Consider the following 27,154-nt stretch of genomic DNA (forward strand, 5'->3'; position numbering starts at 1 on the left):
GCAACGTATTGTATCATTTATATGACATTCCGGAAAGGGCAAAACATTGGGGCGGAAAACCGATCAGTGGTTGCCGTAGGCTGGGAGCAGGATGAGGGGACTGTGAAAGGGAATGACGAAAGTTTTTGGAGTCATGAAAACATTCTGTTTTGATTGCAGTGATGGTTCCATGACTGTATATGTTTGTCAAAGCTCATATAACCCTACACCTAAAAAGGATGAATTTTACTGTATGTAAATTATACCCCAATTTAAAAAATCAAAAACCTAGAGCAGGTGCTAACCAGCCACTCCAAGGGAGTTAATTGTGAGCCCTTTGATCTTGCCTATCATTCAGAGCCATTTCTGTGGTTTGCAGTCAAGAACTCCAAGTGGCACTGAAATATTACTGATTACCCATGGACATTGCTTTTCCCATCAGCTTTCATGGGATGGATTTAAATGAGTCCATTTATCCTCTTCCAAACTCAGGAGGTCTTCACCCATTCACTGGATATTCTGCACCTCAGAAAAATCTCAGTATCTCTCCAGGAACTCTTACAAGATCCCTGTGCACTCTTGCTCCTGTAATACAGAATAATATATTAACTCCATCTTGAGGAATATGATCACTGACACATGTAGATGGAAAAACACATGTTTATCCTCACCATTTGTTTACTGTCTCTAAATTAAACGTAACATCCTCCCTAATTCCACCAATGGTCACATTTTTTAAATGCTGCTAGTTATTTTTTTAGTGAGGCATGCTGAAGTGTGTAGAGGGAAAATGGCCCAGTGACTGGGATTTGCTTTAAAAAAAAAAACTGCAGCAAAGAAAACAAACAAACAAAAAAGACATAAAGGCCAGATGAAGCAAAGGTGGCAGAAGCCTGGTAATTGTTGAATTTGTGTTGGACATGTGGAGATTTGTGGTACTTTTTGTGTGCCCTTGAAAACTTTTATGGGGAAAATTTTTAAGAAAAAAAGACTGGATATATGGAGAAAAAATATTAGTAGTAAAATACAGGTTTTGAAAGTTTAAAGAAATTACTTAGCTCTTATTAGTTTGATGATTCCCTAATAGGTTCTTAGCTATGATTTCCCACATGGAAACCATGCTGCGTCTTCCTTTTATATCCGGTGTAAAGGAAGTCACCAGTCTATGGTTCTCATGGTCCTCCCTGGAGCCCTTTTTTTCTAATCTATTCTCTGCAGAACAGCCCGAGGAATTCTAAAATGCTCCCCTACTGACAACACCTCAGAGCCCATTAGGGTCCATTTTCTCTGGGCCCCACTGTGACCCCCAAGGCCTAGCATGATCTGGGCCCTGATCCCTCTCCCCTGTGTCCCCAGGTTCCACCCACACTGGTCTTCCTTTATTTCTTCAGACCCTCTCAGCTCTTTCTGCCCCGGATCTCCATACAAGTTGTTCCTTCTGATCAAGACATCCCTCCTCCTCTTCATGTGGCGGTCTCCTTTTCATCTTTAGGGTCTTATCTTAAAAGGCTCTGTCCTTGAGACATTTCCCATCCTCAGCTGTTGTTATTTCATCTCCCAGTGTGTTTCCTAAAACTTTTACCACCGTTTGCAATATTTCTGCCTTTTAATTCGATTTATGTCTGTCTCTCCTACTGAGATGCAAGCTTCACGAGACCAGGGGCTGGGACTTGTTCCCTGCATCTCCAGCACCCAGCACATGGCGAGTGGATACGTGAATGAAAATACCTCCTGGGTGACCACAGAAGATGGAGCTACCTTGGTAGTGGAATGACACACTTTCACCAACTGTTTCTCAGTTTCATGTTTTAGTTCCTTTAGGAGTCTTTCAGATGGGGCAAGTGGATCTGTTCTGGGGTGGAGACGGATAAAGATGGAGGGCCAAGAAATAGGTTATAGCCACGTTTTTAGAGCATTCATTCATTCATCCACCAGATACCTGCTATCTGCCAGCCAGAGTCCCTGCCCTCAAGGAGATCTCAGCCTGCTGGGAGGCAGGTGGATCCCATGCAGGGATCTGTGTGCTGTGATACAGTGGGAGCCCAGGCAGCTGGCAGTGAGCAAATGTACCTGTAGCTTCTCCACAGTTCTCTTAAGCCTGTATCTCTGATCTTGACTGCCTGATCTGCCCCCTGATGGTGACCTCCCCTACTAGGAAGGTAAGGTCCCTGGACAGGTCTCCTCAACCCCCTCAGGAGCCCTGCCAGAAGACGGGTAGTGATGGGTAAGGAATGGATACTCTAGGTAAAAAAGTTAAGTCAATAATGATCCTAAGAGTAAACAGTGAGCAGCGCTCGCATGGCCCCGGCACTGTTTTAAGCACTTGGCCTGTATTAACTCAGGCCAAGAGTTAACACCCTCTCCCAACAAACCCATGAGGGAGTATTAAAGGAGTAAGGGTGAGGCCACAGGAGGACACTCTCCGCATGAGCACCCTAAAAGTCATTCTTCTGATGACAGGCCTGGAGGGTTTAAACTGCGGGGATTTGAGGTAGACATACAGAAGCACTTTCTGACCACAAGAACGTGTGAGAATCTAAAGTAATTCCCCTTTCAGAATGGTTTTCCAGGACATACTTAGTGTATGAGAGAGTAGGGGATGGACACAAGATGTCCTCACTCATCTGAGCGCCTTATCCCGCCAGGAGCTGACTTCAGACTAGTTGTGGGGGGTGGGGGGGACGGGCCAGATGGGGCCAGATCACTCAGTGCAATGTAAGTCCAGCGCTAGAATGCCATGAAAGGTCAGGTCTGGGGACAGGGAGGGTATCGCAGACTGCAAGGGTGAGAGCACCTGCGAAAGGTGACCTGGTGTCGCCTGACCCCTCTTCCTCAACCGAAGATGCGCAGCGCCTGGGGTCAGTGGATACCCAGAGGGCTCAGAGGCGCGGACTGGGCACCCTCCCCCCTCCCTCTCCCTCTCCCCCTCCCCCAGAGTGACTCATGTGATGGGAGCGCCGGGACCCTCTAACGTCAGCGCTGCCTGCGCATGCGCCATCATTTCCGGTGGGCTGGACTGGGGGCGGAGTGGGCAGCTGCTCTCGCGGGGAGGGCATTTCCGCCGTCTGCCCCTCTTCCTAGCTCTCCGGGGCTTCTGTAACTGTGCTTTGGTCCCAAATCCAGGATCTGGACTTGCATTTCCCGGGAACTCGAATGGGAACTCAGGAAGCGCTCCTGGTCGCCTGACTGTGAAACTGACCACAGGCGAATCTTAATGCCCAAAGGCTTGGGGGCCATTGAGTCCACTGTGGGCGCTAGCCATCAGCGCCAAGACTTGATGCCCCCGACAAGGACCACCACGAAATAGGTCTGCCTGACACACAAATGAGGAACCAGGCTCTGAGGGTTACCAAGGTCTGATAGTTTATACTTCCCATTCCTGGACTTGGCTCTCTTCCCTGCTTAGAGGAAGAGGCTTGAAATGGATCCCAGAGCTTGTTGGTTGGTAGCTGAGGGAGGCTGAGGAATTTCCTTCTTTAAAGGCAGATCTGATTTTGCTCCTCATGGAGTAGTTTAGAAAATACTAAGTCTGCCCTGAAGGCACCCGGAGTGCAAGGAGCCTGAGATTCCAATGAACCAAAGCAGGCAAAAGGCCCAGCACAGGCCTGGTATGCAGCAGCCACCCGGGGCTCCACCCAGTGCCCCCCCCCAGAGGGGGACAGGGAGGCTCCACCAACATAGCAGAGTTGGTTGCGCAGCTTCAGCCCACCCCGATCCCACACCTGCCTCAGGAGATCCAGGGAGTCCAGCCTGAATCACTCTGCCCAGCATTCAGGCAGCAGTAAGAATCCAGCCTTTGTGATATGCTGCATGTCCCTGCCAGGCAATGCTTCTGTGGCTGGGGCAAGGAGAGGGTGGCTACAGGAAGGGAGGGTGTTTGGGTCATGCTGAGGGCATGGCCAGTGTGGTAAAGGCCAAAAGCTGAGAAATGAGCCAAGGGCTGGATGTCTTCAAACATGAGGGTCATCTAAGTCATCGCTGAAAGCATCCTTAGCTGCAGAGGCTGGAGGTGAATTTTCAGGTTGAAGGGCTGCCTTTCATTGCTAGCATTCTCACTGCTCAGGCCTGCCCCTCAGCCCTTTGCCCCTGCTCCCCTCTGGGGACTCCCTAAACTCCCTGGGGGAAGCCCTGGCTCCTGTGGGTACATTTCTACAGAGCTGCAGAATGAAGAAATGAACAAATGAACAAATGAGAAGAGATTTGGTGGTTGTGGAATGCTAACGAGATCCCTCTGGAACTCAGCCCCCCCAACCTGCTTGTCCCGTAGACTTATTTTGTCCCCATCTCAATAACTGAGATCACCATCACCCAGTTACTGAAGCCAGATGTCTAAGGCATCACTCTGATTCTTCAGTCAATTCATCTGCACATCTTAGTTCTACAACACAGTTTATTCATTCACTATTGTTGGACATTCAGGTTGTTTTCAACTTGGAATATTATCAATAGTGCTGCTATGAACATTCTTGTACATGTCTTTCAGTTAACATATATACATATTTCTGTTGCACATATATGGGAACAGAACTGCTGAGTAATAGAATTTGCATATATAGTGAATGCTATGATGCATCCCCGAGATGACCCTTCAGGACTGAAGGACCTATTCCCCCCGCTGCTGGGAAGGGTGCTGGCTGAGAGTCCTCAGCTGTCAGCTCTGAGAAGAGAGGGTCATACCCACTTCCCAGGGGGAGCCTATCCACTCAATGATTGGGTGGTATTTGTGTGTTTGGGGGTGGGGGAAATAAAACCCCTCTCCCTACCGCCCCTTGGAATATCTCTGAAAGTTTATCCTAGATTCACAGCTCTCCAGAAATCTGGGGAGGCTTTTATTGAGGCCACATCCCAACCCAGCTTCTCCCTCTACCAACTGTGTCTCCTGTTTCCCTTCAGGTATTGACCCTCCTGAAGAAGTTCAACACCTTGTCAAATGTTTATTGGGTCACTTTGGTCATTTGTGAAGTGTCTGATCAAGTTTTTTACCCACTTTTCTACTGGGCTGTCTTTCTTTTTCTTGTGGACTTGCAAGGTATTCTTTCTATATTCTGGATACAAGCTCTGTGTTGGATATATTTGTCACATACATTCAGAGTTGGACATACTTGGAGTGCTTCAACCATACCAACAAGCACATAATGGATCCTAATAAGATTGAGTTACATGTATGCTTGAATCTGAAAACTCCTTTAAGGAAAGATTGCTTGGACAGGTGAAACTGTATATGGTTTAATGGGTATAACTGGATATAGGATACAGATCCCAAGAAGAGGGCAACAGGATCTTAAAGGGGAAGGCCCAGAATGCAGGTAACACACTCTCAAAGTTCACCACTCCTGGCCTGAGGTTTCAGGCCACAGGCATTTAAACACAATTTCTTAAAGGTAATTGTAAGTTAATATTCATTCATTCAAAGAGTATCCATGGAATCTAACAATGGGTCAGCCTGCTCTGGGCACTGAAGAGTCAGCTGTGAACAAGAGAGATAAGATCCTTGCTTTCAGGAGATCTACAGGAGACACAATAGGTAAATAAAATTAAATGGTTTCAGACATTGAGACATAAACTTAAGTCCAAGAGAAGGGAAGGTGGGATTGATTCAGTAACAACCAGACCGAGCAAGACACCGGGGAGATCCCTCCCTCGGCTCCGCCTCCAGCTTTGCATACGTCCTCTGATTGGCCGGCGGCGGTCGGTCCCACCCCGTGGAGCGGGCTGCTAGGGAAGCGCGGGGTGGACCCCGCCAAGATGCAGCAGCGGCTCCGGGTGTCGCGGGGCGGGTAGTGGGCAACGCGGGCCGGAGCCGGGCAGGGGACGCCCGCCACGGCACCCGCGCGCTCCTAGCGTCCTAGACCTGCCAGCGGGCTTGGGCCCTTCTTGCCGCTGTCCTGTCCCCGCCCCTCCACCCTTTTGTGCAGCCGCCGCCCGGTGCCCGGGCTCTGCAGGACCCCGGCCGAGCCCGACTGCCGTGGCGCGCCAGCCCTGCGTGGGCGCCGGATTGGCGGCCGATGGCGAGGGGGTGCGGCACGGGCGGGGGCGCTGCAGCCAGAATCCGCGACGCGGGAGGCTCGGCCCGCCTCCACCGCATTGTCCCGGGCCCTGCTCCCCGGCCCTGAGCCGCGTCGCCGCGTCGCCGCAGCGCCCGCCCGCCGCCTGCTGCCTGCGGGGCCATGCGGAGGGCCGCCAGGATGGAGGACTTCACTGCAGAGGAAGAGGAGCCCTGGTACGACCAGCAGGACCTGGAGCAGGGTGAGTGCAAGGGGCAGGAAAGCGCGGTGCGTCCCGCGACCCCTGTCCGCTTCTCCATTGTTGGGCGGTATCACCCCGGGGAGGGCTGGGCTGCACCCGGCGCGCGGGACTCCGAGGAGTGATGCGTCTGAGGAATGGGGACGTGGAGAGAGGGGGCGCTGCCCGGGAAGATCCGAAGCTGACCGGTGGAGACCTGCAAAAGTGGGAGGAGCGGTCTTTCTCTTTGCCCGAACGACAGAGGCATACTTTACCCACCTCGTCCACCCCATCATAGAGGCAGGGACTGCTTAGCGCCCTGGCTATCGTTGTGGGGCCTGAGAGTACTGGCTGGAAGGCTTCGGAGGCCGGGAGCTGGCTCCTTCCTTATGTTTTGCTGAGAGGGTGTGTGTGTGTGTAGAGGGAAAGTTATCCCAGTCCAAAGTCAGCGGCACCCTTCTTTGCCAGGATGCTTGAGCTCTTAAGACTTAGAAAGTTTCCCCATCTCCCTTTCCCTCTACCCAGGGAGGTGGTGGGAGTGCAGGCGCCTTGCTGACGGAGAAGCAGAGACTGCTAGGAGTCCAGTCTGCCTTCCAGAGGGAGGAGTTCCTTGGCGCTTCCCCTCCGGCCTTCTCCCAAATGGCTCAAGGTTTTGAGCGGGTCAGAACTTGGGAATGTTGAGCAATGCCCCAGATCCGCAGTAAGGAGGAAGTCACCTCTCCCTCTCTCCCATCTGAAGGCAGAGAGAGTGACTGGAAGGATGTTAGAAGCTGACGATGAGGTGGCTGAGGTGACATCACTCCGAGTAGTGGGGCGGGGCTGTTAGGACTGGAAGAAGGAGGAGGCCTAAGAGGGTCAGGGCCAAGGCTTGCTGGAGTGGAGTCCACCCTCTCCTCCCCAAAGTGCCTCATTCTTCGATGATCAGAGTTGGAGGGGCTAGGAAATGTGTTTTAGAAGTGATCATAGTCACCTAGCAAGCCAGGTGGGTGTGGACACAGTCTGATTCAGTGTATGCTGACACCCTCTGCTCTGGGTCTCCATCCATGGGGCCCAGATGCCCTGCCTTTGCCCTCATGTGAGACATCTACCCAGATCCTGGAGCCTTTGTTTTCTGGTCCTGAGCCACATCCCCCCGTGGCCAGATTTGCTGGTAGATGACTCTGTCCTTGAGCTCAGGACTGTAGGTTAATCAGAGTCTCTGGGAGACCAGTCTGGGACTGGAGGTGCTAAGTTGAACCCTGCCATACTCTGTCCTGTAGACTACCCTCAGCCTCCCTGCCTGCAATGAGATGCCCAGCACTGGCTGCAGCAACCCCTCCCCCATCCTGGGCACTACCCCCAAAACCTTGCATTCCATAAACTCCTACCAGGCTCCACTTAAGTGTCAGACACTGTCCTGGGAGCTGGGAGTAGTGCCAGCCCTGGCCTCCTAGGTGTACCTGGGTGGGTAGAATTGGGCTTGTCACTGTGTCTGGATGATAGGATGCAGTGAGAGGGCTTCTTGGAAGAGGCGAGCCTAGGAGGAAAGATTGAAAACTGAGTGCCTGGGAAGATGGCCTCCTGGCAAGCAGATGCTCATATTGTTGCTGTCTCATTTCATCCCCACACCCCTAAAGAAGTCTCTGGCACTGTGCCCAGCCCAGATGTGGGAGAAAGGAGCTAAGGAGCAGGGGTGGGAGATGTGCTGTATCCAGTGAGGGAGAGATGTTGAAATTCCAGCGAGCTGGCTAGCCATGCCCGGGGGCGAGGATCGAGGATGGGCCCCGCAGGCCCCTGCTTTTCTGGCCTTGCTGGGCTGCAGCTGTTGACCTAGCCTCATAGCCTAAGGAGTAGCCAGAGCCCAGGGACAAGGAGGGAAACCAGAAATGAGTCTGTGAAGAAACTGGAGCCTGGGACCAGAAACCAAACGTCTGCTTGCCATAGGCCAGGTGCTGCGCTGAGCCCAGGGATGTGCTCTCTGCCCTCAGGAGTTTTCACATCCAGCCGAGGAAGCAGAAATGGGATCAAACTAGCAACTGTGACAGAGCAACCTGGGTTCTGCCGCAGTCAGCCCAGCAGACAGTGAGAACAGACATGAGGGCCTTCTGCTGTGAGAGGCATAAAGGTTTATGCACCTCTCTGAGCTGGAGGGTGAATAGGGGTCCCCAGGCAGAGAAAGGAAGGCAGGAAGTCTAAGGTGAGGGGATGCTGTTACCAAGGCAAAGGGCTATGTGAAAAGACCACGCATGACTGGAAAGTAGGAGCTATCTATAGTGCTGGGGTGGGGGGTCAGCTACTGCAAGGTCACCCCTGTAGGGCCCAGCATGGAGGGTGGGATGAGCGTGGGCCAAAGGCCAGCCACAGTGGGGATCAGGTGCCTGTTGCTTCCCCTTTCTAGCACTCAGTCCCCAAATTCTCTCCTGCCCAGCTGCTCCCTAGTTGCCTTCAAGTGTCCCAGGAAGTGGTTTTCTCAGCTAGCCCAATCTCCCCCAATGGCAGGCCCCAACTTTACTTTCAGGAGCTTGGCTGTCGAGCTCCTGTTTGACTTTGATGCTGTTCTGTCCCAGCAGAGGGAGGCAGTTGGGACAAACAAGGTCCTCAGTTCTCACTGTGTTCCCTCTGCCCACTGCCACAAGCACCTGTAAAAATAGAAAAAGCCATTAATTATTAAGCACTGGCACTCTCTCTGCCTGCCTCCCTCCCCCACCTTGGACCAGGTGTGGCTGGCCCTGTGGGTACCTCTTTCCAGGCTGAGAGATGGCTGCTGAGTCACAGATTTGAAGTCCTGGGCTCCTGACCTTGAGTCTCAGCCTCAGGGGAGAGCTCTGACATGGCAAGGGGAGGGAGGTGACGGGGCTTCAATTCTGTGGACCCAGAGTTCCTGACATTTGTACCCTGGAGGTGGTGAACAGGAGCCCTGCTAGGTGATAGATGGCCTCCTCCCACCCTTACTCCCCTTTATTTTTGTCTCTTCTTCCCTGAGCCTGTCCCCTCGCCTTTTCCTACCTCTCTGCTTCAAAGTTTATGAGGCCCCGCCCTGACCCCAACCAGGAGGGGCAGTGGGATTTCAGGGTTTCTTTTTAAAGCCATCCCCTTGGCCCCTAGCCATTCCCTCTGGGGCCTTGCTCCTGGGCAACACCAACAGGCATTCAGAGGGCAAAGCTGCTAAAGCCCACTGAGGAGACCCCAGAAACTCTGGGGTCCAGGCAGGGGAGATGCCCGTTCAGATTCAGTATTTTCCTAGCCTCGTCCAGTGTGACCATGAATGTGGCTGTGAGAGGCTGTTTATTACTCAGGATTCTACTTCCGGCTTAGCCAGCTCCCTCTTTCTCCCACTTCCAGGCCTCCCTCCCGCTCTGGTCCGGGGAGAGCTACACCCTCCCCAGAGCCCAGAGCAGTCCCCAGTCCTCATCTAGCTGGTGTTCTTTCCCCAGCACTTGGCTCCACTCGGTCCCCTGCTCTGCAGCTCCCAGACTTCTCCCGTGATCCCTCCTGGCAGCTTGGACCAGCTTAGCTTGCATTGTGATCCAGTTTCCCGAGAAAGCCTCTGAGATTCTCCCCCACCCGAAACTGCTTCTTTTGTATTCCCCTCCTCCCAGGTCTGAATCACTAGGTGGCTCAGGTCACATTCGCTGCCTTCAATTCCCCTGGTTTGTAGTGTGACTTGCAGCTGCCCTAGCCTGCCCCACTGGCAGTAGGAATACACATACAGCTCAGATACTCACCTAGAAGGAAGAGCGTGAAGTGTAGTTGTTCTTGGCCTTTCCTCACTCCACCTCTGACCTTGGACTCTAGGTTAAATTGCAGGGGCTCTACACAGGCTGCCCACGGAACCTGTCCCCCGAGGCTAACACAAGAGATGGCATCAGTAGCAATGGCCTCGTCACAGACCACCTGAGAGTTCCCAAGGAAGAAAAAAAGCTGATGAGTGTGACCCCCTGTTCTTTTTCATTTATACCTGAATTATTCCATAGTGTTTGTGGATGAACCAAATGCTCGCCATCCCAGAACATGAAATAGGAAGGTGGTGGGCCACCTGTGTCACGAACTGGGGATGATTTTGCCGAATTTCTGCCGAGCACACATAACATATTTCTTTGAACACAATATGCTTCCAGGCTTCTGTTATAATTATATTTTTATATATTTAAGTATATTTATTTAAATATAAGTAAGTAATATATTTATAAACATACTACTCTTTGTTTCTAAAAGGAGTTAGGCATATATATGGGGAAACAGCCACCCTAAATGTCCAGGTACCCTCGCACAATTCCAGGCCCATTTGAGAGAATTTTGAGAGATTCCAGCACCTGTTACATCCTTCTGACTCCTCCCTGTCCCCACCACACAGCCCCCTAAAGACAGGCCAGATTCCCTCCCCACCTCTCTGATAGGTTTCATTTATCTTTGGCTGGGGTTGCGGAGAGGAAGTCCTGGTCCTACCGGGTAAAAGAATCAGAGCTACTGGGGGAAGAGGTTGGTTTTGCTGCCTGGGGAAAAGAGAACGTTCTGGAGAGGAGCATGTGTCACTAGGACCAAATGATACCCAGCCGGGGTGAGGAGATCTGAATTCTGCTCCCAACATGGCCATAACCCAGGTAGTGACCTTGGGTAAGTCGCTCCTCCCTTTCCAGCCTGTCATCCATAGAATAAGGCGGTTGGGCCACCAAAGAGCTCTGAAGCCTTGTCCAGTTCTAATACCCTGCAAGCCCTCCTGCCCCCTCCCCACCTCAGTGAGCTCGAGTCACCCTTCCAAGCCCAGAGCCTTCCAAAGCCCTCCGGGGGCCTGAACCTCCTACTGTCCCCAGAGTGAACTCTCCCCTCCCTACCGTCCCAGGGCACTTTGCCCCATGTCTGTTGATGCTCTTATCACATTCCACTCACTCATTCTTTCAAAAAAGATTTATTATTCACCTGCTGTGTGCCAGGTATTGTTCTAGGTCCTGGGGCTATCAGTGACCGAGAAAGGCAAAATTCCATATCTGTAAGCTTACTGTTAGTCAAGGGAGATGAACAAGATAAATGAGCAGATTGTTTGGTAAGTTAGGCACTGATACGAGCTAAGAAAAATGAAGCCGACGGGGAGTGTGGGGTGGCGGAGGGTGGGGTTTTGAGTCAATATTTGTTTAAGGCCTCTTGGAGAAGATGGCACAGACTTGAAGGTAGAGAGGGATGAGTCCTGGGAGTGTCTGGGGAGAGGACCTTCCAGGCAGAAGCAACAGCCAGTGCAAAGGCTTAGCTCCCGGCTTACATCCCCTGCCAGGCTTGGAGTCTCCCCAAGGGCAGCTACTGTGTCCTGGTTCTCTTGGGGTTCCTGTGGCTCAGCCCAGAATGAATGCTTAGAACATGAATGAGGGGTCCTCTGACTTCATTCTCAGCTGCTCATATTCCTCACCCCCCAGACTTGCACTTGGCCGCAGAACTGGGGAAGACGCTGCTGGAGAGGAACAAGGAGCTGGAGGAGTCTCTGCAGCAGATGTACTCCACCAATGAGGAGCAAGTGCAGGAGATCGAGGTGAGGGGCCACACAGGCCCTGCACATGCTCCCCCACCCATTAGGGACCCCTTGGCCTGTGTGCACCTTTGTACAGCTTAGGAAAAGGTACTCTCTTAGCAGACATGGCCTTGACCTAACAGCTTTGTGCAGTTCACGACCTGCACAACTGTCCCAGGCAACCCTATGGCCCCACCGTCTTGATCCCTCACTCCACTGCAGACAAATATCCCAAAGCAAACCTGTTCCTAGAATAGGGAAGGGGCCCAGGTGGAGAGACTTTTCCTAACTCTGTTCTGAAAGGTTACTCATCCACCCCCACCCCCCACCCCTAGTACCTAACCAAACAGCTAGACACGCTGCGGCACGTGAATGAGCAGCATGCCAAAGTGTATGAGCAGCTGGACCTGGCAGCCCGGGACCTGGAGCTGACCAACCAGAAGCTGGTGCTGGAGAGTAAGGCTGCCCAGCAGAAGATCCATGGGTAAGAGCCAGGCAGAAGGCTGCGGAGACTGGGGGTGGGATGGCCAGGGAGAGGCCCAGGGCTGGGTGTGCATGTGTTTGTATGGACCAGTGGGTGTGACTCATGCTCCTTCTCCCAGAAGCCCAGATCTGGGAAACCTGGGATGGTAGTGCGTTTGCCCTTGTCGATTTTGGATGGTTTAACATTCAGGCCACAACCCTCCTTTAAGCACCAACTACACACCAAGCTCCGTTTTAAGCTCTGGGAAATACAGTGATGGGGATGCCAAGCCCTCTGGGAGCGCACAGCCTGGGAGGCAGGCAAGCGTGTAAATATTTTACTGCAGTGCAGGGGGACAAGTGATAGAAGGGCGTACAAGGAACTAAGGAGGCACAGAGGAGAAATGGTCAGCTCGTCCTTGGAGGTGGGAGAGAAGAGTGTGTTCTTGGGCTTACAAGGGGTTCCCCGTCTGACTTCAGCACCAGGCAGCATGGCTCAAATTTGCCTGCCTGTCCCCAACCCCCAAGTCCCTCTAGGGCTGGCCCCGTCCCATTAATGTTCCTCCCATACATGTGTCCCCCACCCCATCCCCAGGCTGACAGAGACCATTGAGCGCCTGCAGACCCAGGTCGAGGAGCTGCAGGCCCAGGTGGAGCAGCTGCGGGGCCTGGAGCAGCTGCGAGTGCGCCGGGAGAAGCGGGAACGCAGACGCACCATCCACACCTTCCCCTGTCTCAAGGAGCTGTGCACCAGTCCCCGGTAGGTGAGGGCACCTCTTGTGGGCGAGCAGCTGCCCAGACCCTGGACTGTGTCTCCGAGTGCCCAGGGACTGCCAGCCATGGGAGGGAAGGGTGGGTGGGGGTGGCCAGCAGGTGGCAACCAGAGTTGCTGCCTCGTCCAGATTATCAGAGAGGCTGGTCCTGTTGCCAGTGACCATCAGCGGCTGGTGTTTATGAGCACTGGCCATGTGCCCACCACTCTGCTAAGTGATTTAATTCTCAAGGCAGTACCCTGAGGTGTGGTTTATCATCCCCATTACACAAATGAGGAAATTAAAACTCCGAGGTTATGTGTCTTATCCAAGGTCACCTGTTTAGTAAGCCAGAGCGCTTACCCAGGAGGGGTTAAACCACTATATCTTTTAATTCTCAGTAAGTCTTTTCAATGGGACAACCCCTAATGTAAGAATACGTACAGTGTATTTGGTGGATATTTCAATAAATGTCCTGATGGGAGACAGACAGTGCCTTGTCCAGAGTAATAGAGGGGTAATTAAGGAAACCACAGGAACACTGCAGCACTCAGGTTCGCAATAGCGAGGAGCTGTTACCATCCTGATGGAGGCCTAAAAGGGACCAGGAGAAGGGAGGTTACTGGAACCTTGAAGGCATAAAGAGTGCTGCCTGGCCAGCAGTAACCAGGGAAGGAGTTTGGAGGAGACATTCTCCATGACCTCCCTCTGCCTCCTCCCGCGACCTGCCGGCACCTCCCATTGGCTGAGCCCAAGACCTCCCAGTGCAAAGAGCAGGGGGAGAAGGGCAGAGAGTGGCTCCAGAGGGGCAAAGAGTATCCAGCCCAAGAGGAGAGGAGAGATGGGGCTGGGCACCAGGGGCCTTGGCCACGCCCAGCTTCCTCTGCCCACCTGTCCCTGCTCCCTCCCAGGTGCGAGGATGCCTTCCGCCTGCACAGTTCTTCCCTGGAGCTGGGCCCACGGCCCCTGGAACAGGAGAATGAGAGGCTGCAGACCTTGGTGGGGGTGCTGCGTTCCCAGGTGAGCCAGGAGCGGCAGCGCAAGGAGCGGGTGGAGCGCGAGTACGCAGTGGTGCTCCAGGAGTATGCAGAGCTGGAGCGGCAGCTTTGTGAGATGGAGGGCTGCCGCCTTCGTGTGCAGGAGCTGGAGGCCGAGCTGCTGGAGCTGCAGCAGATGAAGCAGGCAAAGACTTACTTGCTGGGCCGAGAAGACCACCTGGCGGAGGCCCTGCTGGCGCCCCTCACCCAGGCCCCTGAAGCTGATGACCCCCAGCCCGGCAGCGGGGACGACTCAGGCACCCAGGACGGTGTCTCCTCCCCGGCCGCCTCCCCAGGCCACGCCGTGCGCAAAAGCTGCAGCGACACGGCACTCAACGCCATCGTGGCCAAAGACCCGGCCAGCCGGCACGCGGGCAACCTCACGCTGCACGCCAACAGCGTGCGCAAGCGGGGCATGTCCATCCTGCGCGAGGTGGACGAGCAGTACCACGCGCTGCTCGAGAAGTACGAGGAGCTGCTGAGCAAGTGCCGGCAGCACGGGGCTGGGGTGCGGCATGCGGGCGTGCAGACCTCGCGGCCCATCTCCCGGGACAGCTCGTGGAGGGACCTGCGGGGGGGCGAGGAGGGCCAGGGGGAGGCCAAGACGGGTGAGAAGAGCCTGAGCCAGCACGTGGAGGCCGTGGATAAGCGGCTGGAGCAGAGCCAGCCCGAGTACAAGGCACTCTTCAAAGAGATCTTCTCCAGGATCCAGAAAACTAAGGCTGACATCAATGCCACCAAAGTTAAGACGCATAGCAGCAAGTGACCCTTTCCCGGCCTGCAGCCTCCCCCAGAAGCAGGCCACGGGTCCCTTGCACCTGGGCCACGCAGCCTCTGGTGAGTGAAGGAGCCCTTAAGCAGCAATATACCCCAGCGGGAGGCCGCTCTCTGACCCAGGGAGCATGTAGGGAATGCATGTTCCCTGCTGATGTGGGAGGCCATTGACAGGTCCTGCCTCCCAGGACCCTCCACCATCCCACATCAGCCCAAAGGCGCAGCCAAGAGAGTCTGAAAGCCAAAGGTCCCCACTCCCCTGGGGACTCCCCATTCTCCCAGCCCCTGCTTCCTGACCATGGGCCTCACTCTCAGATTTGTGGCCAGGCTTCTGAAAGCCATTCTGGACCAGTTGGCTTTCTTTTTTTTTTTTTTTTCCAAAATTTGGCTTTTTTTTGGGGGGGGGGAGATTTGCAATGCAAGATCTCCCTGACCCCTTGCCACAACTGGAAACACTTGAAGGGGGACCCCAGAGCTAGCTGTTGCAGGTTCCAGAGATCTCCTGGACCATCCACTGCTTCTCCCTAGCTGTGACATGCTGCCATTCCCTTAGCACCAGCTGTCCCATCCCCAGAGTCCTGACCAGGTCAGCAACAGCCCCTGCCACGCAGAGCAGAAAGCCTCAGCCACACCTGGGTGGCCCCACCTCCAGCCCTGATGAGGGCGGGCTACTCCCTGGAGACCCTCAGCCCACTGCAGATTTGTAGCCAATCAACTAAGCCAGCCTTCCCAGGTTCCAGTCCCAGAAATGCCTTCTGGGTATTAAGCCTTTCAGGGGTCTGGGTGGTGGGGAGCCCCCCATCTCTGCACACTTCCTGTGATTCACCGAGCTTGGCCTCTGCCTGTCCCCATCTCAGGGACCATGATATGTCTGAATCCATGCTCCCCACAGGCCCACCCAACTGCAGGTCATGCCTGCCACCCCCAGAATGCCCCGGGTGTGTGCACCAGCCCGTAGTCCCAGCATCCTCCCCTGCTCCCCTTTACTGGGGACCACCCAAGATTCTCAGCCCACACTGGACAGTATTGAAATGGGACAGGATGGGGAATAGGTCCCCTCCTTTCCATAAAATGCCTGCTCTTAACCTCCCACCTTTGTGAGGGGCTTTTGAGGACCCAGCCGGGTCAGGGGTTTCATCTTTTGTTAAGACTTCAGAAGGTCCAGCTTCAGCTAAGAGATGCCCAGGTCCCCAGCTTGCCCAGAGCCATTCTTCAGGGCTCCCAGTTCCTTCTACCACCCATCCTGAGACCCTAGAAAATCGGAGGAGCCAAACAAGTGGCCCTGGCCTCTGTGCTGGGAGCCCAGTTGGGAACCTTCATGCCTTATATGTTTCTAAGGGGTAAAGGGGTTTTCTTAACAAGCATGCCTGACCTCCCTGGAGGCGCCACCCTGCTCTCCGGACGGCACTGTGATGAGAGCTGTCGGCTGGTCCTGCTTTTCACACATCTTGGAACCTTTTGTCCTTGGGAGCTGGGCAGCTCCCAGTGGTCCATCCGCATCCACGCGTCTCTGTCGTCTAGGGTGGAGGGGGTAGGGTGGGATGGGTTGGGGGGGCTCCTGCCTGTTTTGCTCCCCAGTTCTGTAGCCGCCGACCAGCGTCATCTTTGAAGTATACATGAGAGAAATATATTTACAAATGCTTTATTCTCTTCTTTAATAAAAAACGCACCAGTATTCTAAAAGCAGAAATGGTCCTGTCTCTGCATCTCAATAACCAGCTTCTAATCACACAGCTAGGGGGGAGCACATCCTGAGCTTCACTCGCCTGTGATTGGCAGCCAAACAGCTCTAAATAGCAGGCTCTTGGAAGTTTCCATATTTGTTCAGCACCAGCTACGCCAGTCACGTTGCTTTGCAGGGCGCTCCATGGGGTGGACCGTCCTTGCTGTACTGATTTTGCAAGGACCACCCCCCAGCCCACACCTGCTGACAGCGCGAGTAACTTCACAAATCAAGGAAAATGCTCCTGAATCTTTGAGGGGCTCAGTTTCTTGCTGCCTTCTCCACCTTCCGGTTTCCAGACAGACAATTCGGCCAGCTCTGTGAATCCCAATCCCACGTGGAAAAGCTTCCAAAGTCTTCCATGGCGGAATATGTTCAGAGACCTTCCACCAATACCCCTCCCCCCATATTCCTGAAGGAGCCAGGAGTGACCTCCTTGAATCCTGGAGGTGAGGATAGTGTGGTGTGGCGAGCCCAGAGCTGGGCCCCAAATTGGCATAGAGCTTCTTAACGTTATCTGAACAGCAAGGGGGTTTTATGTCCACAGCATGCACGTGGCTGTCGGGTTTTCCCATCCTGCTATGACCTGCCTCCAGATGACCTGCCTCCAGTGGGATGGAGAGGCTCTTGCAGGTGTGACAGCCGAAGCAGTCACACCTGGGAGCAAAGGAAGCTGTGGCCTGTATTCTTCTCTCGGGATTGAACCCAGGACCTTGTGCATGCTAAGCACGTGCCCTACCACTGAGCTATATCCCTCCCTCTTCCCTTGCCTTTTAAATAACCCCTGCACACTGGATATGTATTTTTCCCTCCCCTTCTTCCTTCCTGTAACCACTTTGTCCTTACTCACTGCCTCCCCAGGGTCTCTCTCTTGCCTCTCTCCTCCTTACCCATCCCAAGACCAAACATGTTGAACCTCTGTGGGGAGGGCGACTGGTTCCCTCTCCTACTGCCCCAGGAAACAGGTCTGCCTCAGCCCTCCCAGCGAACCTTGAGCTGAAAGCCTGGGAGGGTTTTCTGGTAACTGGGCACAAAAGGAGTGGTGAGAAAGCAAGCAGCTCCTAGAAAGAAGGGGGCAGCTTTGCCCACTCATTCATAACAAGAGCCATGCTCCGTGCTGCTGCCCAGCCCCTCTGGAAGAAGGAAAGAAGGTCTAGACTAGAGCCAGTCAGACTGGATCTCCCACCACAGTGCTGCAGAGAAAAAAGATAAAGCCGTATCTCTGAAAATAAAAAGAAGTTCCTTCAAGGAGCTGAGCTTAGCACCCCTTAGAAGCAGCTACATTTTGTTGCCTGCTAACTTTGGGCCAGCAGTACTAAGTGTTTCACATGTGTTGAATGCCCTCCGAAGCCTTATGAGGCAGCTTTAAAATCTTTATTTTACTGATGGGGATCCTGAGGCTTAGATGTTGAGTTAGTCACATAGAAATATTCAAATCCAGACCTGACCAATTCCACTATGCAATACTGCATGTTTCTGATATCCATGTAAATGTGAATTTTAAGAGACAGTCTGACCCAGGACACTCTAAGAAAGAAGACAGGAAAATCCTGTGGACCCTCTACGTGGGAGTGGTACCCCATCTCACAGGCTCTAGAGAAAGCTTGGTGCCCACAAGCTTCTCAGCTACCAGAAAAGACTTGATTCTTTATGTTTTCTTTCCCTCTTTCTTCCTGCCCCTGTGCATGTCCCCTTCCTGAAGCATCATTTCAGCCTATGGAGGACCAAAGAGGGGAAGAAGACTGGCCTCGCCTCTGCCTTCAGTGCCACCTTTTTAAACACAGTGATCGCCCACTGTGGATCAGGTGCCCCTGAGAAAAGACAACCGTCACCCAGATTTGGGTGACATGGCGATCGATTTGTTAAGGGAACAGGTGGTACCTCTCAGGCCTGTTTCTCCCAGAAGGGTCTCTACTCTGCATGGTTCACAGCAGCAGAGGTGAAAGGAGCTTGCCAGCTGCTCTTCTCTCCACCCCAGGGTAGCCTGTTCCATTCCCTCCTCTACCCGCCTCCTCTCCCAGAATCCAGGCCACCAGATGGCCGGAGCAGGCTGTGTTTATCTGGGGCCATGGAAACCTGCAGCTTCTTTTTCCTATCATTCTGGGTCAGGCTCGGGGCTGGAGCCCAGCCTCAGAGCCATGATGCCACGGAATGGTGCCGACTTTATTATTCATAATCCCTGAGCCATCGAGTCTCTGGCTTTGCTCCTGTGAGCAGCTTTTTTCCAGTCACCATGGAGATGCCTCTGTCCCCTCTGAGGTCTTGGGACTAAGTCAGACAGGGTGGGACCCCGGAGACTCCCCTTTCAGCCTGAAGCCCAAAAGGCTTATGCCAATTGCCATTCCCTTCCTAATTTGGGTTTACAAAACCAGGGCTTGGGAAGCGTGTGTGTGGGGGGGGATTCCTTCCTAAAGAATTTGCCTGTATCAATGAGGCTAAAATGGTAAAGCCTTGATTTGACGACAATCTCCTGTTTCAAACAGCCAGCATTCCCAGGGGCATAGTTTTCTAGGTAATTATGCCTTTCCTAAAAATAGAACTCTCCATTAAGAAACAACCACTAGTATTACTCATAATCACTAACATTTACTGAGCTCTGTTTTCATCTACCACACTGCTTCTCAACAAAGTAACTTAGCCAACATTTAACTGTTTCCAAACACTGCTTGCTCTATTTTGAACCTTTCTTAGAGTTGGAACTTCTGTTTTGGAGTTCATTTCTTAACAGTCCTTTCTATAAAAAGGGCTCTGTTTTGCCTGTCTGTGGCTGTCTGAATCTCTACCTACTTCCCCATTCTCCCCTTAGCTCCTGGCTAGAAGAAACTACCATCATGCTCCACAACGCCCAGGGTGGGAGGGTCCATTTTTTAAATTATTTCTTTGTCGCCCTGCCTGTCTCTCCTCCCATCTGGTATTGCCCTGCAGAGCCTTCACACAGGTGCTCGGGGATTTGCTTATAAGCTGCCTTGTGAATGAGTCTGAAGTTACTAAAACTTAGCTCTAGCAGAACTCAACTTTCGAAAACAGGTACCCAAAAAATTCCTCTGGAATTCTGGGTTCTGGGTACTGGGGAATCCAGCAGTGAGCCAGTGCCCTCCTGGGGCTTACTACATTCTGCCTGGGAGACGCAATAGGCAGAAAAGTAAGATTGAACGATGTGAAAGGGGAAGGAGGAAAAAAATGATTAAGTGGAGCCGAATAAAGGGGGTGGAGATAAACTAGGCCAGGCAGGGCAGGCCTCGCTGATGCTGTGAGATCTGGGGGAAGAGCAGTCCAGGAGGGCGCAGACTAAAAGGGAGAAAAGTTGTGTTCCTGCTGGATACGGAACCCAGAGGCTCTTTTCACCAGGACGCTCCACTGAGAGCGCGCTGTCTGGGCAACGTCTTCCCCATCGCTGCAGCTGCCCTCAGAGCGCCAACCAAGCCTCCTGGAGGCGGCACACCGGACGCCTCTAACAGTGGCCGCGGGAGAGCAACACCGGGAGCTTAGCTCGCCTCCTCCCGCCGGCAGGCGATAAAAACGGCGCGGAACCCAAATCCGGGGGGAGGCGCGAGCCCGCGGACCGCGGAAGGAGCGCCAACCGGAAGCGACCGCCGCACCTAAACATGGCGGCCACCCAGTACCTGCGCTGGGGCCTGAACCGAGCCGGAGCCTGGTTGCTCCCGCCGCTCGCCCGCTGCCCCCACCGGACTCTGCACAAACAGGCAGAGGGCACCGAATTCCGGAGTATCTACAGCCTGGACAAGCTGTACCCCGAATCGCGGGGCTCGGACACCGCGTGGAGGGTCCCGGTAAGCCGGGAGGACAGGACGGAAGCGGCGTTTTCTGAACTCTGCTAGGTGACCTCAGGAAGCCCGGGCCCCATTGGCCCGGCGCGCAACTAATCCGAGGGGCCGACGACCGTAACTGTGGCCGTGCCGCGGGAGGAGGCTGGTTACCCGAGCAACCGGGGGGCGGGGAGGCCAGGCGAGTGGTGGCGCGCGCTGTGGCTTGAGCTGTGCCGGCCCCGGGAGAGCACGCCGGATATGCTTCTTACAAGACCACCAGTTTTTGCACGTTTATTCCTCGTCCCACAGGCCCAGATTCTTGTTCCAAAGGAAAACTGCCTGCCAGAGTGGAAAGGCAGGAAGCTGTCAAGTTGCTCTCTTTTGGAACCTTTTGGCAGTTACACTGCCCCTAGCCCCTGGTAACCCCACCAGCCTGAGGAAACAGGGCTTCTGGGCTTCTGGTTCGTTTCTTCAGGATGCCTTTATTGACAGCCCGCTATGTGCAGGTGCTGTATCAGCTCCTGGAGTGGAGAGAGGGGACCCACCCAATTCTGTTGAGTTTCTTTCTACCTACAGAACAGGAAGAGAGCGTTCATTCATTCATTCACTCATTCAACAGACTTCTGTTGAAAGCATGGTATAGAGTAATGAACAAAACACAAAAATTCTAATGCTTATGGAGCTTATCTGCTCAATGGAGGGAGACAGATGAAATAAAATCAGTAATATAGAGTATGTGAGATGGTGGGTGATAAGTACTTTGGAGGAAGAAGGGGTGCTGAGGTAGAGGTTGAAGTTGCAGTTTTAAGTGGGATGGTGTGAGAATGATTCTGAGAAGGTGACATTTGAGAAAGGACCTGGAAGAAGCAAGGCAGCAAGCCATGACACAAGTGGGGAGAGAAGCATCCCTGCGGAGGAAGCAGCAGGTGCCACCACCTCAAGGCAGTGGCATGTTTGACTTGTTCAGGGAGCAGCAAGCAGGCCAGTATGGCTGAGCAGGGCAGTTGGAGGAGATAAAGAGGAGAGGGCTGGGGGAGAGGCCTGTTTATAGGGCTTAAAGGCCTTTAGCTTTTCTCTGAAGGTGATGGGGACCTATTGGAGAGTTTGAGACAGAGAAGTGGAGTGATCCAACTTAGTTTTACAAAAGATCACTCTTAGCGAGACTAGACTGCAGAATGACAATAACAGGAAGACCAGCGAGGAGATGGCAGTAAGACAGGCAAGAGGTGATAAGCAGGGTGGAAGCAGTAGGAGCCATGAGAGCTGGACAGGTTCTAGATAAATTCTAAAGGAAAAGCCTACAGGATTTGTTAGTGGATTTTCTATGAGAAGTGAGAAGAAGAGAGGGATTGAGGTCCAAGGCCTTGAGAAATGGAAGGACCGAGTTGCCTCATCTCAGTGTTAACTGAGATGAGGAAGTGGCCATAGCAATCATTTATCTGTTCATTCATTCAACAGCAAGTTTCTTGAGCACCTATGAATCAGACCCTGTTTCAAGCATTGCAGATGTAGCCATAAGAAAACAGAGTTTGCTTCATGGAGCTTATGTTCTAGTGGAAGGAACAGACAGTAAACAAATGGGAAAAGTGTATCAGATAGTGAACAATAATGCAGACCCGGGTGCTGTGATGCAATAGCCAGGGAGCTACATGGGATTGTTAGGAACGGAAGTCCTCTGTGAAGAGGTTTGAGGCTTAAGGTGTCCGTCTGGCAGGTGAGAGGAGACATTGAATAGCAGTTGGCTCTCCGGTTGTGCAGTTGAAGAAAGAGATTTGAGTTTGAGCCAGAAAATTGAGAGTCATCAATACAGATATTTTCAACAGAGATGGATGAAATGTTCTAGGGAAAGAGTAAGGTAGAGAAGAGAAAGGATTTCAGGGACATTTCAGTGTTTAAAGGTTGCAAAGAGCAAGCAAAGGAGAATGAGAAAGTCATGGGAGGTCAGAGGAAACTGGAGAGGGTAGCCAAGAAAGAAGAGGAGAATACTTCAAGGAGGGCGCAGTCCATGGTCTTCAGTGCAATGGAGAGGTGGAGTGGAATGAGTATTTCACCCCCAGATAATTCTAAGATGGAAAGGGATGAAGGCAGCCATAGTGGGGACAGAGGAAGATACTCTGAGCCTGGGGAGCAGAAGGACTTCAGTGCCGATAGTGTTTGCAATGGACCTGTGGACCAGAAGATTTAAGGCTGAAGGGCACAGCTACGTGTGCCTCCTGTGGTCCCGGGAGGAACAGGGGCGCCCGTGGTTTGCTGCTTCAGGTTGGCAGAGGGTGTTCTTTTTGGAGTCTCCCTCAGGTACAAGTCCTGTGGCATCCTCCCTCCCTCCCAGGCTGCTGATGGTGCCTGACTAACTAAGGGGTTCGCGGGAGGACAGGGAAGGCTGGAGAAGTCAGTTCCATTTTCCAGGAAGATTGTTTCTGAGGTGGTACCTCTGGCATCTGGGGAAGCTTTATCTGTCATCCTGCTATGATTTTACTGGGGACCTGAAAATAGCTGTAGTACATCCGTGTTGTGGCTTTACATCACTTCTTTTGTTGCCCTGGGTCAGTGAGGAGTCACCGCGCAGGTAATATTTATTTGATGCCATGTATGTTACATTTCAGGATGATGCAAAACAAGTCCACAATGACATCCCTGTAGGTAAGTCGTTTGGTTTTATTAAAAAATCAGTCCTTTCCTCCACCCCACACACATTCCTTCCAGATCTCTGCAGCCTATGAAAGTAAAGAAACTGTCTTTGGGTGTGCAAAAGTGGAGTCCTTTCAGCATTGTTCAGGATAGGGGAAAAAAAAAAGTGATGAGGCAGCCATTCCGGAGTGCTGTGCAGTGCCCAACACGAACAGAGGGCCTGATGTTCTTGTGACATGGGACAGTCTGCACAATAGAGGTACTGATTATTACTGGAAAAGAGCCAGTACAGAAGCATCTGTATAGTAAGCGACCATTTGTGTTTTACGTATATGTATCTAAATACACACATATATCTAAATGCACATATACACACATATATATCTAAATACATTTATTTACAAAAATATACACTTTTTTGTACATACACATAGATCTGAAAGGATGTACATGACCCTGGCTGCAGGCACTGCCGTGGGGAGTGGAGAGGAAAGGAAACTTGGTGGCCGGGGAACAGGAGTGGGGCCTTCTCCCTGTAAACCATTTGCATAACTTTATAATTTTGTGCCCATCAAGCCTGAGGCATGGCCTGAAAAGAAACAAGCCCGTTTTAGGTTCCAAGAGTTTCTGACACCCACAGACAGTGAAAGAAGAGTGACCGAAAGGTGCTGCCTCCCGGTGGCCCTTGCTCAGGGTGACGCTGCAACAAAGAGGCCCGGGGGCCACAGTACAAAGGAGAGGACACTGTGGCTGCGAAGGCCGCATCCTGCTGCAGCTCTGCAGTTTGAAGCCAGCAGCTGTGCCCTGAGGCGGGAGGAGGCAGAAAGCCTATCTGGTCAGAGCCTGAGACAAGAGACACAGTCTCCAGGGGAGGCAGGGAGGCAAGTGGGAATGGCCGAGTCCCCGCTCCTCACCTGCCTCTGCTCTCGTCTTTCCTGGGCCTGGCGGGCCTGTGCGGGTACAGATAAGGCCACCGGTGCCGTGGGGGAACCGCCCCCTACAGACCCACATGCATCCATCACCTGTTAAGAAAAATAAGTTCCTTTGAATTTTCAAGGGAGGAAAGCCGTCCCGGGATGGTCACCACCGCCTGCTGAGGCCCGCTCTCCACCACCCCAGTGCCCAGTTCTTTGCCACCCAAACCTCCTGCAGCTCATGGTCTAGTCTTCTGGAATCTTCCCGCTGCAGTGCCTTCCCCCTCAAACACCACGAGGCTGCTTTTCATGAATTATAAGAGTAGAAGGAAGGAACTTTATTTTATACATTTAGGACAGGTGGACAACACCACGACCCAGAGAAGCAGTGGGAGTTTGCCAAGATCATAGTCAGCGCTGAGCCAGTGTTAGAAGATGGGGCCTCCCAGCTCCAAATCGAGCCCTCATTCATCCAGCAGGTGTTTCCATCCACTGACCGCGAGCTAGGCACCGGGGTCCACGCTGACACTATGATGAGGCACTCACCTGCCCTCTTATGATTCCATACTCACCACATTGTGAAATACAGCACTAAAGTAAGTTTGTCCCTTCGTTTGAGCTTTTGAAAGAGTCCTTGCTTTAAAGCAAACAAACCACAGAAAGCCAGGGGTGTCCGATTTAGTGGAATGTATCAGACCAGAATCAGACAACCCGGCTCAAAATTTTACATCCTATGCTGCCTGTGTGACCTTGGGAAAGTCTCTTATCTTGATTTTAGTTTTGACATCTGTAAATGACCCCTGACTTTACAGACCTGGATGTTACGTTTATACATATATGTCACTGAAAGAGAAATAGACACTTAGGTTGATGGTAAATGAGCAGTCTGCACATTTTCCATGGGATAATCATTTTGTTGGCTGTGTGTTCTGTTTTACAGATCGCCTGACAATATCTTATTGTCGGAGTAGTGGACCTGGGGGCCAGAACGTTAACAAAGGTACATGGTGCCTTGTTTTCTTTCACTTTAAAACTTAGCTGAGAGATGGACTTGAGGAAATCTGTGTTTACAGTCATGTGGAATAAAAGGATTTTTTTTTCAGCAGAAGCTTACATACCACCAGTTTATATAACAATCCTCTTTATTCTTTTGAATGTGGTCTGATTCTCAGACTCTCAGCTGTGGGTTGCTAGGACTAGGATCAGCTTGTGAGTCTAAACAAAGGGAAACCACAGTGTGAGTTGGCAGCCAGCTCCCAGAACAGGTTTCCTTCATTCTTACGGAACTCACCCCCTCCCGCATTCTTTGCAGAGCCCAGTAAGTTGTAAGAGAAGCCCTGGGCATTTGATTCCTGGAAGTTTGTTTTTGTCCAGACATGCCTCACTACCTTTCCAGGCTCATTCCATGGCTAGCTGTGTATCCCCAAATTGACACAGAATAGAAACATACCTGGCCGGGGACTACAGTCTTTAATGCATTACCCTGCTGTGACTCCCTTTGCGTGGCAAAGCAATAAAGTTGTCCTAATTCTCAAAAACAAACAAACAAAACCTGGGTGGGTGTCCCACTTCCCTGTGGTTCAGAATGGTTACCAGCTACCTAGGTGCTGAACTTGCCTGAGGGTCTCAGCGACCCACGTGCTCTCCATTTATTGACAGTGAATTCCAAGGCTGAAGTCAGGTTCCATCTGGCAAGTGCCGACTGGATCACGGAGCCTGTGCGGCAGAAGATGGCCATCATGGTAACCAGTGGCCCCTTCCTTTCCCTGTAATCCCTCAGTCACCATGACACCTTGACTCTGTAGAACCCTGGTTTTGCCTTTGTTCTCCACAGCACAAAAACAAGATCAACAGGTCGGGAGAGTTGATACTCACCTCTGAATGCAGCCGCTATCAGTTCCGAAATCTGGCAGATTGCCTACAGAAAATTCGAGACATGATTGCGGAGGCCAGCCAGCCAGCCAAGGAGCCATCCAAAGAAGACGCCATACTTAAGAGAATCAGGTACCAGAAAATGCCCCAAACATGTAAACTGACACGTGTGGTTGAGGGGCTCCACAGGGAAGAAAGGAGGCAGGGCCAAGCCCGCAACTTCCCAGCGGACAGGTGGACAAGCCCTGGGGATGGGAGAGTCTGCTCCCAGTTGGAGGCTCACCGGCTGGCGCCTGCTGCCTCCCGCTGAACTGCCAGCTCCTCGCACCACTTGGAAAAGCACCGATTGGGCATCTGGGCGTAATTGTGTTCTTTGTTTTCAGGATAGAAAACATGAATCGGGAAAGGCTGAGAAAAAAGAGAATAAATTCTGCCATAAAGACAAGCAGGAGGGTAGATGTGGACTGAAATCACCCCCTCCGGCCGGCAGAGACCCCCTTCAGAGCATCCAGGCAGCTGCCACCGAGAGGGCTTTGACATCACCAGGAGACACCACAGCCATCGCAGGAGTGTTCACTCGGAACGAGGGTTGTAGGCACTGGTTGCAGAGGTCTTTATAGGCCATCACCATGTTGTTAAACATCAGTTATGCATTTAATGTTCTAGTTGCAATAAAATTCTAAACTCACTGGCCTTCCCCTCTCACTCAGAATGCTTCTGAACAGAATTCCTACCTTTTCTTTCAGCTGAAATCTGCCCAGTTGTTACTGACTGGCACTGACTGTACAGCCCAGAGGGAAACAGGAATGAGCCATGGGGTCTGCCCTCGAGGAACACAGGGAGACAGGTGCATGGGCATTGGAACTGGGCCTTGAGAAGAAAAGTATAGAATATTACTCAGTAGAGAACAGTGGAGGAAACCAAAGAAAAGCCTAGGGTAGAGGAGTGATTGGGAGTCCATCTGAATGGGGGATTTGTGCAGGGCACTGTGGGAGGTAAGTCTGGAGCAGGAGATAGAAGTTCAATGTATAGTCTTGACTTGAAGTTCAGGAGTTTATAGTTTAAGAGACATAGGAATTAGGGGGCCACCGAGGGTCTTGAGTGGTAAGGAGTATCCTGTGTTAGGTGCTGTCACAGGCTGCGGGGTTTTGGAGACAGGAAAAGAATGAGTTGGAACTGGAGAGAGGTTTTTGCGATCCTATTGGATGGGGAAGCACCCAGGCCAGCATAACAGGAGTGGATTACTCTGGCATGTGTGAACTCTGTGTTCTCCCTTATTTTGATCTAGTTTACTCATTTTGACAAATACTGCATTGTGATGCTCTAAATGCAAGATCATAAACTGTAGTAGCAGGTACCCTTTATGGGAACCAGGACCTCATCATTCATGTGACTGTAAACCAAGGGGGAAAAAGTCATTGATAAATGACTTAAAAAAATCAGAAGGATGTGGAAAACGTGGTCCCTGTCCTCGAGGGAGTCAGAGCCTAGTAGAGAGCTGAGGCCCAGTGTAAGGAAGTGCAACTTTCTTTGGTTCATTAATTCATT

At 52.3% G+C, this 27,154-nt stretch overlaps 2 protein-coding genes and 1 long non-coding RNA gene across 4 annotated transcripts; 2 read left to right on the forward strand and 1 right to left on the reverse strand.

Moving 5' to 3' along the window:
• The first annotated feature begins 5,693 nt into the window (after positions 1 to 5,693).
• Positions 5,694 to 16,388, forward strand: CDR2L (cerebellar degeneration related protein 2 like). The gene is made up of 5 exons (XM_072939543.1): positions 5,694 to 6,225; positions 11,586 to 11,698; positions 12,013 to 12,161; positions 12,735 to 12,899; positions 13,803 to 16,388. The coding sequence occupies exons 1-5, from the start codon at positions 6,147 to 6,149 to the stop codon at positions 14,692 to 14,694; spliced, it is 1,398 nt and encodes a 465-aa protein (XP_072795644.1). The 5' UTR covers positions 5,694 to 6,146; the 3' UTR covers positions 14,695 to 16,388.
• A 3,304-nt stretch (positions 16,389 to 19,692) lies between these two features.
• On the forward strand, positions 19,693 to 26,299 carry MRPL58 (mitochondrial ribosomal protein L58). 2 transcript variants are annotated; one of them, XM_072939545.1, is made up of 6 exons: positions 19,693 to 20,216; positions 22,796 to 22,832; positions 24,675 to 24,734; positions 25,394 to 25,476; positions 25,569 to 25,738; positions 25,995 to 26,299. In XM_072939545.1, the coding sequence occupies exons 1-6, from the start codon at positions 20,031 to 20,033 to the stop codon at positions 26,224 to 26,226; spliced, it is 768 nt and encodes a 255-aa protein (XP_072795646.1). In that variant the 5' UTR covers positions 19,693 to 20,030; the 3' UTR covers positions 26,227 to 26,299. The 2 variants fall into 2 exon arrangements, with proteins under 2 accessions (XP_072795646.1, XP_072795645.1); XM_072939544.1 differs by having other exon boundaries at positions 19,709 to 20,216; positions 25,990 to 26,299.
• Positions 23,200 to 25,436, reverse strand: LOC140686209 (uncharacterized). The gene is made up of 2 exons (XR_012059852.1): positions 25,352 to 25,436; positions 23,200 to 23,842 (listed from the first exon to the last, which is right to left on the reverse strand). It is a non-coding gene; the product is annotated as an uncharacterized lncRNA (long non-coding RNA).
• Positions 26,300 to 27,154: the final 855 nt, after the last annotated feature.

The sequence above is a fragment of the Vicugna pacos genome, chromosome 16 (genome assembly GCF_048564905.1).
Source record: "Vicugna pacos chromosome 16, VicPac4, whole genome shotgun sequence".
NCBI lineage: Eukaryota > Metazoa > Chordata > Mammalia > Artiodactyla > Camelidae > Vicugna > Vicugna pacos.